The following is a 17,013-nucleotide window of genomic DNA, read 5'->3' as shown; positions in this document are numbered from 1 at the left end:
TCGTGCATTCAAAACAGTATGCTTTGTGTTGGATCTTTCTTGGACGAAGGTTCATTCCTAGCGCTGCCACCAGTTGTTGGACCTTGCCGTTGGGTGCGGGAGTTTGCCGAGGTTGAGAAGGACTTTGAGATGAAAACTGGAGGTTTATTTACATTTACAGTGAGAGTACAAAGAAATTAACAGCCATAAAAGTCATTACGTGCCGGCAGCAACTCGGACGCTGCGGCCCGTGGCAAGAAGCTCGAAAGAGATCAATGAAGGAATGCTCTCTTGCTGCCCCCGGTCTCTGGCTTTTAAGCCCTTCGGTGTCTCGAAGTCACGCCACGTTCGGCCAATCGACGAGCCCGCTCAGGTGACGGAATTTTCGGCCAATCGGCGAGCCCGCTCAGGTGTCGTCATTTTCGGCCAATGGTAGGTGCCCGTGCGATTGTGTAACACCCGGCGCAGAGGGTCGCTCCTTGGGCTCCAATTGTCCGAGGGCTTACGTCGCTCTGCGGTATTGCCTTGCTGGCTTGCAAGCGCCGTCACAATAGGTGGAAGGGGGCGACGTTTCAGAGCTGCAAAACAGCTTTGCTCGGGACCTGCGTTACCTAGAACCATGCCAGGCTCCCGCTACACTTTCGGGAAGAGTCAAGCAGTGAAGAGCTCCATCTGCGGCGCACGAGGTGGAGGATGCCAACTCGTTTGCACGTGCCGCGCCTCGGGAACGGGGTAGATGTGCTTCTGCGCTCCTTCGATGTGGTCTGGTGAACTCGAAGGAGGCTCAGGAAAAGGTCCCGTATCTAACATTTGTGAATTCTCTTAATAACCTCGCTCAATCAATGGAGCACATTGAGGGGGATGGATGCTTTGTGGAGCAAATGCGACCACTTTATTACTAGTACTCAAAGGCACAAGAGGAAACCTGCAAGATGACCTTCGCTCTTCCTAAATACCCCTGAGAGAGGAGTTTGGTTTGACGAACATACTGTAAAGATATATTTAAATGGACTGAAAGCATTTACCATAATTTACGTTGTACAGTTATGAGATTTCTTTTATTACCATTATTTTTTTTTTGTAACAGTGCAAATCTGTCGCATCGACCTGAATACTTTGAAGAGGCAGACACTACTTGCACAACAAATTGTAGTGTGATGTTAGCTAATTAACCAGTAGTTAACTAATGGGCACATGTAATCTCAACTGCAGAATTTAAAGACGAACTGTAATTAAGTCGTATCCATTCACCAGAAATTGTATGCTCAGCACCACTTGAAGAACTTCCGAAGTCTGGGGCTCTATTCTGAACATCCCGCCATTTTCTTTGATTGCGTGACGCGTACAAAATGGCGCTGATGGCCCCGTTTTGCTTTCGTAACGTGACGCAAACTGAACTTTTTTCCTGGGAAACTGAAATTAAGGTACCGAACCTAACGTTATTGCTACATCAAAATAGTTTTCCTCCTCGGTAAAAAATAAAGTAGCTAGCTCAAATCCTACGATTACTCCGTCGAAAATGCTTCGCACAAGCCGTCGTCTGCTCCATTAGCTAGGATGCGTGGACCAGGAAAACGGAATAAGTCATCGTACGTTGGCGCCAACGCGCTTGTTTTCTACCTTGAGACAACATACGCGACCTACCAGTGGTGATGAGCGCACGTTCTACGCCGTGTTGTCGATATCTCGCGAAACGCAAGTGACTCAGCCGGACTCGGCTGACAGAAACGGCCGGGAAACTTCAAGGAGCTGCCTTACGTACACTGCTTTTTATAAATTAAAACGACGCCGTTGTCATAACTTCTGTGTGAAGAGGCATCAATGTTGATTGCAATACAAACGCAGCAGTGAAAAGTGGACAACGTTGCAGAAAGTTTGCTATGTTCAACCAATACTATTTCTATAAACGTGCTCTTATGGCCCAAAGCACAAATGCTACCACCACCCAAGAGCGATGCGAATACTACGAGTACGCGTTATGAACGAGATTTTCATTGCCCCAAACGACGGGGAAAATGTGGCGATACGCATTCCTCTCGGCCGCCATTGCATATGGCTGCTCATAAGCATAATTCGTGCGGCTCGGCTCGTCGCACCATAAATTATGGCGTAAGATCTCTGTAACGGCGGCCCAACGGCAACGTCACGCAACGTCAAATTGACGTTTACGAAACAGCCCTTCCTGCGACGTTAGCCAAGGCATAATCCTCCAGCCGATGAGCAAGCTGACATGGCGCCTAAGTTGGATCGCTACCGCATATTCGCGAAATTGCAGGTGCATTGCACTGGCTTCTGTGCGCTACCGCTTACTTTCTGGAGCGCTAACGTCGCAATATAGCTCCCAAGGACCAAAAATGTGCATTAGTCAATAAAATTTGCAGGCCCACGTCACGTTTCGTCATCTTGGATGAAAACGCAAAATTGCATTTAGCGAAACTTCCGTTTCTGGGCGCAAATTTCAAGGCACGTGAGCTATCGACAGTCAATCAGAGTCAACATGGCGGATAATGGTGGCCACATAATTTCACATGGGCGGCCGTGCAGCCGCCATGCGTGTCGAGAATAGAGCCTCTGGCAAAATACGGCCGACATTTATCAGTACTGTAGAGACATCAATAGCATAGGTGGCGATGGGCGCGGCTGATCTCTGAGGGACCAATGCACTCAATATTGTTTTTTATTGGGATAGCAAGTTATACATAGCATGCACAAATTAATGGATTGCGGCACCTTACCTGAAGCATCTCGTGGGCCATGTTTTTAATCATGAAAAATAATTAAAAAAAGGGGGGGGGGAGGGAGACTCCAAAGTGTGCACCGAAAACTCGGAGGCAACTGCAGTCATTCGACGAGTACACACTAGATGGCACTAAAATACCACAAGATAGGCAAGGCCACGGTGGGCAAGACATTAGGCAAAATAAGAGAAAGAGCTTGGCGGTGCAGCGCCACCACCCCACTTCAAAGGAGATGCTTATAATATCCACCAGTAGTACCTGCGCCCTGCTAACGTAAGTTCGCATGTGTACCTCACGGCAGCTCTCAAGGGGGGGAGGAGGCCCGGGTGCAGCTGAAAATGACCCCACCTTTGATATTTTTTCACCTCAACCCCATCGTCTTCCGCTACTTCATACCACCACGGAGCGATAAATCATGGGGTGCCCTCCTGCACCCCCATGGAAAATGGAGAATTATGCTGGCTCCCCCCTCCCCCTCCCTGCCCCCAACAAACAAACTTGCCACTACCGATGCCTGTGGTACATCTGAAATGTTGATCGACGAGCCATAGCACGAACAGTGAACCGCAAATCTTTATGGGTCCCAGGTCCCACGACAAATGTGAATTTATGCTCTGTCAAGGCACAGCGATTGCAATTCATTCGGTAGATCGCAGAAACAGCCACATGTTGAAACTTTGAAATCAAGGCTATGGTGCCCACAATTTGAGGGAATTCAGTTTTTTTGAAAATCCCTCGTCACGTAAACTATTGTGGCCGAGTGGAAGTCAGAAACTGTAAGAGACCTGAACGTGCGATCGCATTGCAGCCGTTTGGGTGTAGCGCGAAGACCTGCTGGTTTTTAACCTATTAAGGCCCAAGAAAAATCGACCAGTTGCATTTTGTTGATTTTTAATGTTGGATGACCTTTTCATACTGTAAATATATTTGCGAGTGGTGCTTTATTCTTTCATCAAGCACACCCCTATAGCATACACATAGGCCCAGCATACTTTACAAAGTAAACCTGCATTCATTTTCTTGCGACGGTACAAATATGTAATGTATATGGAATGTCATGTGTTCATTTACACCCTTCTTTTCTAAAGCTTACCCAAAAACTTCAGCTTCGATAAGCATATGCTATGCTTTACAAAAAATAAAGGAGCTGTATGTAGGGCAGCACCTGCCATGTCCAGCACTTTTCCAAGTTTGGCGATGGATAGATCGAACACATCATGCAGCTGACAAAAAAACTACAATGTGGTCGTGTTCGCAGGACCTTTCTTAGCAAAATGGCCTAACAAGGAAAACTGTGTTTTGTCTTAAATTATTTAGAAATGGAAATGGTGCTGCACTTCTGAAAGTACGCTGGGCACTAATGGGTTAAAATCACGATGGAACAGCAAATCTAGTTTCCACGCATGTTGAAGTTAGTGCAAGAATAGAATCAGTAGGGTGCAAGCAGGGCACACACTTTGTAACAATTTTATTTCCTTTGACCATAGCGATGACTGCTCGAAGGCACTTGCACAAGTTCTGCAATAAGGCACTTCTATGTGAATGAAAGAACAGAATTCTGATGCAGGTTCTCCTTAAGATATAGAAAATCTACTTGTCTTTCCTGACTCATGCAAGAATTAAAAAAAAAGGCTTCTTCCTCGTCTTCACAATGGAAGCATTGTCACTGGATACAAACACCAAACGCCTGTAAATTACAGCAATAGCACCTTTCATCTCACAGAAACATTACTCCAACATTGTATATCTCACAAAAAATTTCAAAATAGCACAAGAAGCACTCTTGCATCACCTGCCATCATAACATGCTTTAAGCTTAACATGCTTCACTACTGAATACAAAAGTAAATGGGCAGAAACTGGTGATGTGGGTTAGGAGAAATCGCAGTCAAAATGGCACACTATTGAGAAATACTGTAACTGCACAGAAAGTAACTGGCACGTGGCTCGAGAAAATCGCAGTCAAAGTGGCAATGTCTTGAGAAATAGTGCTAAAAAACGCATTGCATAGGTGTCTATATACCACTTTGATAACAACTGTTGTACCTTATTGCATAGAACCATCAACTCTGCTAAACTGCACAATGAACTCCTTTGCTATGGCAATTTAGACTCGTCACAGCCAACAAATTTCCACATGTATTCTCATAATTCAGTACACCTTTACTTAATTATCACATCCATGCAGAAATGAAAAATGTAAGCTCATGCAGAGACATTGTGGTAGGCGATCTTGAGGCCAAATCCTCAGCATTGGTGCCTTTAAGCTCACGACAGACATGAATGTGGTCCCTACATGCACCTCCAGTGCTTTTTAACATGCGTGGCGAGATAGTAAGGTGCAAGTTAAGGAGAATGCCGGGCATTCGTGGCTTTGTGTTTTAAAAGAATTGCATGGGATATTATTACTTTTTCACAATTCTTTCTGAAATGCGTAAGCATTTCTGTGCCTACCCAACGAGGAAACCTATCCTTCTGTCCGTCATGCAAGACGAATGGTTATATGTAATTAATGTATAAAACAAAATAAATTTGAAAGGAGACATTGGTGGTGGCGAGTTTCGAAGCTACCCCCCCCACGATCAGAAGCCGAATGTCTTACCCTTCCAGTGGGCTAAACACCCATGCTTGCATAAGGTTAATATATCTGAGCCATATGAATGTCTTGTAGCGGTGGTACAAAACAAATGTCAAAGGAGAACAGTTTCTATGAAGGCTTTGTCAAAAGATTTGGTGATGCTAGAATAAAAGTCATCTCTAGGCCCACATGTAGAGCTGACTTGGAGCACTGTAGACATCAGGAAAATTCAGATTTTGCAAAATGTAATGCCAAACATGCCATATTCCCCATGCGTTTCGGTGGTCGTAGGGTACGCCTTTCGTTGTGGCATTCCTTCACCGTCCAAAATGCCACCAATCTGAGGGCTCATGTGCTTCACGTCAAACTATGCAGACACAAGCAATTAATGAGTTGATAAGGATGATAAGGAGTGATGAGGGGTTATATGGGTGTCATCAAGGTTGATAATGGTTTGATGGGGATAGGTAAGGTGCTAAAGAGTGATAAGGGCTTATAATGGTCCGGGAATTCTGATAAGGTCAATAAGCGCCGGTAAGGGTTGAATCAAGTCTGCTAAGGTTGACACCGACTGATAAGGGTTTATACTGGTCGGATTCAGAGTTTCATAACATTGATGATGACAGCAGGCTGCATGGAGATGAGCAAGTGGCACAGTGCTTACAGATACTGAGACAACTCCCAGAAGGGCTTCTGCTTGAATTTTTTGCAGTAAATGTTTGAAAATGATTGCACATTATATTCACTCTGAAACGCAACCACAACTGCTCAGCGCAAAATAATGTTGAAGCTGATGACGACAAGTATATCCCGGTCTGTTTCCTTCAGTGTTTAAAACAATTGCATCAAAATCACAGATGACTGAAACAAAGTAAAAATAGACTCCTCAATGAAATATGCTTCCTGTGATCTCGTTTTGACATGTTTTGGGCAGAATTCACGCGGTCGTTCCACTAGCGGCATGCTACTCTCACAGGTTCACATAGATACCAACTCTACCTGCCCTGCACTAGAAGCCAGCATAGAACCTAATTCATCCTTTGCAGCTGGTTCACACACCACTGAGGTGAAGTTTTCATTGTGCAAAAAAGTCAACTGGCCAAGTATTTCGTATTTTCTTTCTTTAACCTTCGAAGTGTCTATTGACATTCTGCATGACGGAAACAGCATGCCAGACATTTGAGACTATACATGGCATTCAACTATATTATTGACATTTTCATTCCTTCCTCGTTCCAGCAACACACCACATAATACGCAAGAAAGAGAAGAGGTAGGCAAGAGTTCAAGCAGCATAGAGCTCTGTTCATTAGATAAGCTTTAGAAACGGTCTGCGCACTTCTGGAATGAGGACATTACAGCTCTCAAGTATTAAGCAACACAAGCAACAACTCTGCCGCTAGTGACGTTACCTATTTTGTAAATAAATGGCTCCCAGGACATCATAAATCGTTCAGTGCTTCAAAGCACCAGTAACTATGTATTAGGCATATTGAAGTGATGATGAATGAGTAGTTCTGGACCATGTGGAGGCTTAGGCCTACAAAGTAATCGCATAATCTTTTGTTAAGCCAAAGCTATCATGAAACTTGCTTCCAAGTTTGTTTCTACCCCATGAAAAGCCTTATTTGAATGGTCCTTCAAGAAAATAAATGTACATGCATAAGACTACAAGAGGGAGGAAAAAAAAAAAAAAACTCAGCATGAATCAGTGTAAACGACACCAGATACTTGTAACAACTAAACCTCAAGTGCGTGGAATGGTAGGAAATGTGCAGTAATATCCACTCCTACAGTAAACACTTCATTGATACTCAGGCTGACATAAGGTTTAAGATTTCCTCACTTCAATGTAATTGTCAGCAATGGGTTAGGTGAATGTCCAGTGATGAAAGATTAGGCGCCAAGCTTTCTTATTTCGTTTTGGAGTCTAATAACATCAGTTGTTCCCACTGGGCACCCAACAATTTAAATGAATCTTCCACATGACCTACACTTGTATTGTAAAGGAAAAGTGTGGCCTGTACTGTTAGGCAAGCATTAAAGGTTCACTAAAAAGTAAAAAAAAAAAGTGCAGAAACCATCAACAATGTTCAAAGCAAGCAAACAGGCCAAACAAATAAACACAGGTATTCCTTGCAGAATCCGACCATCAACCAACCGTAGAAACGTCTGAAAGAGCCAAAGAAAGCTATTCGCTTTAAAATGAGCTGAGCCAAAGTAGAGAGAATTCCTATAACAGAACAAGTCTTAACATGTCTGAGTAATATGACATCATAGGCGAGAGTGCCACTGAGAAAAACCCCTGCAATGCGAGTGCCTTCATGCGAAACAACTTGATAGCAAAGTTCTGAAGCAGCACGTATAACACAGGTACAATAAGAAACAGAAATCTGAGCATGCCATGCAATTAGAATTCAATAGCTCCTCACGACCAGCATGAGGAGAATGCTAGCAGCAGAATAAATAATAATAAGTATTTCCAAGTTCATTGCCGAGCAGCAGTTAAGAAAGACAAGATATAAAACGCGAACTCTGTATGGTGTGCGTTTCATCCAGTTTTAAAGTTATGTGTAAAACAGTGTGTTTATTCAAGAAAATGTATAATAAACCAGGCCCAATCGCCGCCCTACGTGCAATAGTTTAAAATCAAGAGTGGCTCAGGCTAGCATAGATACTGTAGTTATCTGCTTTATTTCTCAGAAATGGCCATTCCATTCTTCAGCATGTTTCACCAGCTTTAACCACTAGTATTTATTTCCTAAACTCTTTTGCCAATAATGAAAGAGTGTTGGTGACAATATGCATTCCAGACTTTGTGCACTACAAAAAGAGTGCACATATATGCTCATGTGTTGGGTACGGATACTCTTACTCCTTAATTATCCGTTAGGAAATTGTAGCTTATGTCACAACTGAACCTTCTTTATTACTGGGGACATTTGATGAAATGAGAATTCCTGCCATACCGCTGCCCGTATCTCTGCTCAGCCAGATAAGCTTCCAAAATTACTCTGGCATGCAAACAATCGAGCACGCAAATTCATTTGTCACCTCAAAGTACATGACCAGCATGCAAAAAACATATTGCTGTAATAAGGCATCACAAGAACAAACCACAACAACTGCCACTAAGCATGTCAACGTAATAAATAAAGCAGCACATTGAAAATGAGAGTTTGAGAATAGAGTAGCTCTAAGTTTTATAAGATTATGGCTTATACCAGTCTAAGTGTGTTCAGTCAGCGTACTGCCACCACAACCAAAGCAATAATAATTAAACACCAAATACTACAAATGCTTGTTAATTTGACATATTTTGACTGAGAAATTTTCATAAGCCATTCAGTCCTGGCCACAGCAGGTTTTCATACTTAGCGAATGGTATCAAATATTCTTGATCTGGAAGAATTTGGCAGAGCAGAGGACAAGTCAGGTGAGTGCAAATATCATTAAAAAGAAAAAGACATACTGGTACGCCTGCCAACATACAAACAACAAAATATGTCAACATTTTGCAGACACGACAACAAAACAGCACATATGTTATGAGTTTTGTTCACATACACAACTTCTGAGGGATACAGATGCGTTTTTTAACAGCGATTTACCTTTAGGAGCAACACACAAGCAGCAGCAAACTTAGAACATCAAAGACTGAATAGCAATGTACTGTTTTTAGATCACAGTGCATTTTTCAGCTACTTTACTGATGCAGATTTGGCCTGCTTCAAGAACTTGTCTGAAGAAAACTTGCTGGAAGCAGCAATGTTCTTTCAACAACTTCAAAGTGCATAGACACGGACCAATGATAGAAAATTTTTATAGTGGAGCTGTTAGAAGCTTGCCGGGTTTCTCTTGACATACGCAGCTTCACCATGCTGGCAGAGAGAGAGCCGAGAGTGAAAGCAGAGTATAAAAATAGCATCGCGTAGCATAGCGACGTGAAGCCTAGTGAAGCCTAGCGGGGGAGAAGCGGCGCATGAGGCAGGGGGGGGGGGGGGGGCGTTCAGGTGAGAGAGGGAGTTCCCTGGTGGCTGCTAGGGTGCCTCGATGTCCTCCTCACCCACTGCTCCGTACAGAGTGGAGACAACTGCAGTGTCTACTATGGCGTTGGCCACGCGAGCTGCGGACGCCGGCGCTGGCGTGCCTTGTGTGTGGTTCGGCACTACTTTACTGGCCTTCATCCAGCTCCACTGGTATCCGGTGTTTGCGCAATAGCAGAGCCACACCTAATTTGTGAACAGAATTACTGATTTGGCAAACTTGACACAAAATTCGTAAAATCTTAGAACAAGCCCCCTTTCGTAAATATTAAGGAAAATTCAGGATAGTTGGAAAGTATGCACTGGTCATGTCAAAGTAAACCCAAAATGCAGAAAATATTGCATTGTTCATCACTTAGACATACGTACAAGTGTTTTCAAGTGGCAATTTCTTGCTTGCCTTCGTCTACCGCACCACTCATACTGCACCTTCTATAGCATTTGCAAAGCAAGCACCATCGTTGCGTGCTATGTCCTTCCTGTTGCTGTAGCAATGCTGTATGGTAGTGCTGACAAAACAGCTAGAGTATATTTCCATAAACACAGCAATTACTAAGTTTATGCGCACAGTGGCGCTCAAGAGCTGCTGTAGTGAAGGACCTTTACTAATTTTGATTACTTGCAGATAACATGCACTTGCATTTTTTTCATTCTACACTCTGAAGGCAGCTGAAAGTTGTGAAAGTTTGTATTTCTCTGTACATGAACATATTTCTTATATCAAAACAAGAATAAGGGGCAGGGGCTGAGAAGAACCATGCAGCAGACAAAACACACCTGTTCAAGTTTAGCACCAGGCCCACTGTCAAGCTTGACAGCAATCAAACAAACAGCTAGGCACGCCTATGCTTGCGTTGAATGTTGTTGTAAACTAGTACGCAAGGTTTAAAAAATATGTGAAGAAATAATGAATGAAATAGAAGGCTTGATAAGTCTAGCATTTGAAAACCACTAACACAAAATAAAAAGCAAATCTTGACTTCTAGCCACAATGATGTCAGATACATCTATAGCGACCGTCAGTTCTTGTTACACACAAAACGTACAACCAGAGCTTCAGCTCGTAAAACTGTTTTCACCACTACAATTTAAGCCTTTCTCTGAATATTTGTCACTGCCTTCACAGGGGTCAAGGTTACACCACAGCACAACAGTGCTTGAAGGAAGACACTCTCCATTAGATAAGGCCTCACAATCACTATGTTTTCGTTAGTAAACCACCTAATCACTTCTCTATCTGCACAGGTACATTCATTCATGGCAACTAAGCCTTTTTTTACAAGGCACACATATTGCACTCGGTTTCCATGAAGAATCGCAAAGTGAAAAAGCAAAAGTAAGAAATAGAAAGACGAGGCACTCTTCTGAGCCCCTCGTGTCATGTCTTCCTGTCGAGTAAAACACACATTTTGCACGTGTCAGTGCATATTAACACAGGGTAAAGCACCTAAAGGGATTAAGTTCAATGAGGAAAGGGCATTGATTTCCTCTTGCCAATGACAGTAAATGCACACATCACAACAGGAACAGGTCTCTCTGTCCCGAAATTCTTCAAGCGTGAATGTACACGAGGGTCAAGGCAGTGTCACACTGATTAAAATGTAATCCGTCTAGTTACCACATTTGGCGGTGCACTTCTCCACACTAAGTACAGAAAGGATGAAATGTGCACGATGGACCCGCACTTCATTGCAGGGATACTTTTAAGCCCTACCCGCTTTCTGGTGTATGCTTTCGCATTAGAAACCTGTGTACAATTTACATGCCAACGTATGCTGTACTCAACCACAGTTAGCCATATATCTCTACAAACCGGCAGCAAAAATGCAACCGTGATCATCAGTAGAACCTTTTTACAAGTCCCGCAGGTAACTGTACAAAAATAGAACCGAGTGTGTTCTTTTTCTTATCTTACAAGGTGGCTCACAATTGGTAAATAAATGACTGAAAGGAGCTTCATCCGTGACAGCCGAACTCCCAAGCTCAAACGATTTAACAAAACTTGCTGAGCTAGTTGGTTCATGACTTAAAAACAAAAGTTATGGCACTAAGCAGACTCGTCCGCTCAGCACCGTAACCTTTGTTCCCAAGCTCACTCTTCCAATATGGAAGATGGTTGTTCCCAGCATAGTCTCTTGCCTGGCCTTAATAAGGATGACCAGCATGGCACATTTTGCACGTGAACAGACTGCGCAAGTGCTAGTCAGGAGAGATTTGACATGCCAACCAACATGTTTTCACGTTGGCAACGGATTCTCGCCAAGCCAAAAAACACCGTGCTAACTATGTGCATTGAAACTATCCCGAATGCTGCATGCGGGTCACTTGAACAGATCAATCTAAAGCAAGGTACGCCACAGCGAGACCACCTGAGTGCAACATGGTTAGGCATAGCGTGAGAGGCAAATAATCTGTGGTACCTTTCAAAGGGGCCCTGCAACAAATTTTTTCTTAATATGACAACACAATGAAATAAGTCCAATGCCCTTCATTGAATATACTATTTGTGTAGAAATCTTCAAAAGGACCTAATAAGAACAAACACATAAAGAGAGAAATGTTTAGTTTTTCCATTCCCTTTCAATGTGTTTTCTCTCGGCTGTGGCGGCAGCAACAACAATGCTGTGCCTATTGCGTTGTCCTTTTTCTACATTTCGCAGTATACATAAGGTGACTCTTTATGGTTAGCGTCTGACAAAGGTGTTCGAGAATGACAAATGAGTGGCGGCAGGATGGGTGGGATGCATCAACCGCCATCGTTTCCCAGCTTGCTTGATTGAAGAGAGCAAGGCTGTGCATGCATGTGCGAGTGTTGGCTCAGGAGTAATTCATGAACAGTTGCCCAATGGTTGACGTCTAGGGGCTGTTATGCGTGTGTTTGACATCACTGGCAGTGGCAAAACAGAGCCTTGAAAGCTGCAGGAGATCAATCGACCTACAGTTAAACCTCGATACAGCAAACTGGTCCTCCATAAAGAAAGCAACAAAATCCCAATAAAGAAAGGAGTCACACAGGGAGATATGATCTCTCCAATGCTATTCACAGCGTGCTTACAGGAGGTATTCAGAGACCTGAAGTGGGAAGAATTGGGGATAAAAGTTGATGGAGAATACCTTAGTAACTTGCGATTCGCTGATGATATTGCCTTGCCTAGTAACTCAGGAGACCAATTGCAATGCATGCTCACTGACTTGGAGAGGCAAAGCGGAAGGGTGGGTCTAAAAATAATCTGCAGAAAACTAAAGTAATGTTTAACAGTCTCGGAAGTGAACAGCAGTTTACGATAGGTAGCGAGGCACTGGAAGTGGTAAGGGAATACATCTACTTAGGGCAGGTACTGACTGCGGATCCAGATCATGAGACTGAAATAATCAGAAGAATAAGAATGGGCTGGGGTGCGTTTGGCAGGCATTCTCATATCATGAACAGCAGGTTGCTACTATCCCTCAAGAGAAAAGTGTATAACAGCTGTGTCTTACCAGTACTCACATATGGGGCAGAAACCTGGAGGCTTACGAAAATGGTTCTGCTTAAATTGAAAACGACGCAACGAGCTATGGAAAGAAGAACGATGGGTGTAACGTTAAGGGATAAGAAAAGAGCAGACTGGATGAGGGAACAAACGCGGGTTAATGAAATTTTAGTTGAAATCAAGAAAAAGAAATGGGCATGGGCAGGACATGTAATGAGGAGGGAAGATAACCGAAGGTCATTAAGGGTTACGGACTGGATTCCAAGGGAAGGGAAGCGTAGTAGGGGGCGGCAGAAAGTTAGGTGGGCGGATGACATTAAGAAGTCTGCAGGGACAACATGGCCACAATTACTACAAGACCGGGGTAGTTGGGGAAGTATGGGAGAGGCCTTTGCCCTGCAGTGGGCGTAACCAGGCTGATGATGACGATGACAGCAAACCCCAATATAACAAAATTCTTGATGTAACAACATATTTAGGTTTCTATAACCTGTCCATAGAACACCATGTATTTAGAACCTCAACATAACGAAGCGTGTTTATACTCAATTCTCACATAATGATATTTCAGTGCAATAATAAATACCGAGATAACAAATCCAAATGGCTGAATTACAAGCGGCTGCTTGCAAATGCACCCCTCAAATAACTGGTGACCGAGAGTGACCGCCAAAGTGGAGCAGCGTCGTGTTCCGGATAAAGTCTAAGTAAGATAAAATCCTGTCACACCTTGCATGTTGTATCCTTTAGGTGCAAGTACAAGCGTACGAGGGTGAGTTGAGAATTTTTGATGCATCTTGATGAGCGCAGTATCTCCGCAAAAGGGGAGAAGGGCACGTAAGCACGCGTCTCCTTTTCTAGTGGGGCCATGGCGGCGCAGTGGCTGTCAGTGGAGCTGAGCACATATGCAGCCCGCACGCCCTGCTCAGAGATAATGTGTGACGTGGGCAACGAGCGGACATGCTGAGATGGTGTGGTATCATATGCGCTGTCATCCCAGGAGTTTAATACTGGAGGTTGCATAACTTCAACTTTCAGATGTGCGTTGAAGCAAGAGGCAGATGAAGCACTTGCTCCCTTCTGCCAGCGCTTTTCATAACAGTGTCATCCCACTGCGGACTACACTATAGCCTGCAGAGGCAGAGTGGATGCAAAAGTCTGGCTGGCTGTGTTTCGTACCACTGGTGTGAGGATATTATCGACAAGGCATGAAGCGTATCTTTCTCTTCATCTACCCACAAATTCTAGAAAATATATATTTTGCTCATTCGAATTTGCTTCTGGTTGCCTGGTAACGTGGAAAATCTTGCGGCCCCTTCCATGAAAAATTCATCAGTAACTGTACTTATCTGCATAAAAGGGCAAATGAGTACTCCCTGCTACACGCAGCATAACATTTGGTTCGCATGTTGGTGGAAGCATTGTCTACAGATGGCAAAAATTTTCTTACAATATTCCAAAAGTGTTGCAGTGCCCCTTTAACTGAAACCTGAACAATAAGCACAGGTGGTATTTTTGAAGAGGTAAGCTACCTTGATCATTGAAGTGCTTTCCTTTTGTCAAGATTACTTTTGCCTCAAATGGGAGTAGCAGTGGTGCATGCCTCAGCACCTCCCGTTGGGATCAGCCTTGGCACCATTTGTTGCATGCAGGTGTTGCGTATGACTATGACGCAGTGTCCATGACACACAGAATGCAATTTCACGTGCAGTAAATGCTCCACGCGAGGCAGGCTTTAGATGAAGTTCTTGGAAGCCCTGTGATGAGTGTCCAAGCACAAGCACGAGACAACACTTGTCATTGGCCGAGGGCAGAGAGAATGGACGGAAGGAAAGGCTCCCTGCTGGCCTCAGCATGTGTGTTCAAACAGCAGTCGTGTTTTAGACACCACACCATTTCAGAGTGCTAAAATATTATTTCAAAACCCTGTTCTTGTTGATTTCATGGTAAAAGGTTGTTTGCTAGAAGAGAAAATGCAGGCCAAAGTTCCAATTTTGGAATTGAATTCACGTAGCAGGTTGTAACAACTCATTTGCCAGAATTCATCTGGTGAACCTGCTTCCGATGTTCCGAGTGCCAGTGCTACTACTTGGTTGTGCCAAGGTATGGCTCTCCAGCCCTCCTTCCATCCATTCTCGCTACCTGGCCAAGAAGTGCTGTTCAGTGGAAGCCCGGGTTGGTGTGCTCGATGATGCAGCGACGGCAGTACTTGCGCACAATGCGGTAGCCGTCCACAGTCACCCCCGCACAGTCCTGCAGGCTGAGCTGCTGCAGGCCCCGGCAGAAGTAGGCCAGGGCCTGCAGGCCTCGGTCGGTGACCAGGTCACATGACTTGAGGCTCAGCTTGCGCAAGTTCAGGCAGTGGCGGGCTAAGAACGCCAGGCCTCGGTCTCCAACCTGCCACAGTTTATGAATGTCACATCAAAGTTGTGTATCGGTGATGGAGGCAACATTAGAAAGTGATTGATTCATGGGGGCTTAACAATCTAAAGTAACACTGGGGCGTTGAGAGACCTTGTAGTGGAGGGCTAAAGATTATTTTGGCCAGGTGTGGCCTTTTGTTGTGCACTTAAATATAAGTGCACGGATGTTTTTGAATTTTGTCCCTACTGAAATGCAGCAGCTGGGGCTGGGAATCGAACCTGTGACCTTATGTTAAGCAGCAGCAGTAGGCCATAGCCACTGAGCCACCTTGGCAGGTACAGTTGAACCTGACTATATCGAACTTATTTACATCAAATTATTCTGTATATTGAACAATTTCTGAACACGGTATAGTTACAAAAAGTACAGCACAACCTCGTTCATACTTTTTGGAAAAAAAACGCGAGACGAAGCATACTAACCAGGAAAATGTACGATCCGAACTAATAAAAAACATTTGACAGACTCAACTATTGTTGACATCGATGTAATGCAAATTGTCGCTTGGAACATTGCGATATAAGCCATCAACGCGCACTGTGCTGGTGGTGCTCCAGCAGCCTAAGACACGTTTTGTTGTTTTTCTATTGCGGGTGTTTTAAAAGGGCGATGGGAAACCGAAGAAAAATCGAGCTGGTGGGTGACGCCGGATGCCCTCGAAGTGGAACGTGATGCCCGCATAGCGCCACCTGATGCAGGGAACAGCAGCACGTTTGGATTATCGCCTACTAAAAGTGTCTGGTACGCTACCAATGGCACTACGTACCTAGCGCTGTAAAACAGGTGAAGACGCTTATCGCAATAGGTTTGGCAGCGATAGCTGTGAATGCAGCATGCGATGACCCGGGCAGGTATTTGCTGGTACCAGAATAAGAAACTGTGAGCGCCATCATTTCAATGTGAGACGAGCGGCCACATACTGTTCTCGATCCTATGCGCCTCATGCCTCTTATTCCGATCGCAATTATATGGACACTCCAGGCGCATTTCAGCCGCCAGCGTTAACGTCGCCAGGAGGTTCTGTATAAAGTCCAAGTGAAAGCGTGCGAGGGTGAGCTGGCGAACATGGCTCAATGAGCTCAATCTCACGTGCGCAAGTGACAGAAGTGGGCCGGAAGCACACCCTCTCCTGTCGCAAGTGAGGAAAGAAGGTGAGGCAAGGGAGACTTCTCCAGCAGCTGCCGCTCTCGGCACGGTTCAGGGTGTCTACCAAGTTGACATTTCCAAATTCCCTGAGTTTTCCAGGTTTTCCCTGTGCACCTTTGCGAAATTCCCTGAATGAGCCAGAACTTTGTTTTATGTCAAGACAGGCTGACACCACGTTGCCCGATGCTATCACTCTCTAGTAAGCATGCTGAAACAAAGAATTACTTAATCCAATAATAATAATAATATTTGGGGTTTTACGTGCCAAAACCACTTTATGATTATGAGGCACGCCGTAGTGGAGGACTCCGGAAATTTCGACCACCTGGGGTTCTTTAACGTGCACCTAAATCTAGAATTACTTAATCCAGTTTGAATAGTAAGGAGTAATATCTATTTTATTTAAAAAGAAAACAGAAGGAAGGTTTTAGTAAAATGCACAGCGAAAGAAATGGTAAAGCCCATTCTAAATTGAGTCGAACATTTTCAAATACGAATGAAAAGGAGATGCATACATAAGTAAATATTTTCTAACATCAGCTATTTCTATCAACTGATAGCAAGCTCATCTGTATGAGGTCCTGAACTTTGTCACAACTAAGGTTCTCTCTCAGCAGCTGGGAAGTCAA

The 17,013-nt window shown here is 44.1% G+C and overlaps 1 protein-coding gene across 2 annotated transcripts in view; it reads right to left on the bottom strand.

Moving 5' to 3' along the window:
* Positions 1–4,168: 4,168 nt before the first annotated feature.
* The window catches only part of LOC135895796 (F-box/LRR-repeat protein 7-like), a 42,752-nt gene continuing 29,907 nt past the window's right edge, over positions 4,169–17,013 (bottom strand). For both annotated transcript variants that reach the window (XM_065423969.1, XM_065423970.1), the window contains exon 7: positions 4,169–15,211. In XM_065423969.1, coding sequence (XP_065280041.1) covers positions 14,975–15,211 — 237 coding nt within the window. In that variant the 3' untranslated portion in view covers positions 4,169–14,974. The remainder of the gene's footprint in view (positions 15,212–17,013) is intronic.

The sequence above is a fragment of the Dermacentor albipictus genome, chromosome 4 (assembly GCF_038994185.2).
Source record: "Dermacentor albipictus isolate Rhodes 1998 colony chromosome 4, USDA_Dalb.pri_finalv2, whole genome shotgun sequence".
Classification (NCBI taxonomy): domain Eukaryota; kingdom Metazoa; phylum Arthropoda; class Arachnida; order Ixodida; family Ixodidae; genus Dermacentor; species Dermacentor albipictus.
This window is presented reverse-complemented; position numbering and strand designations above follow the sequence as displayed.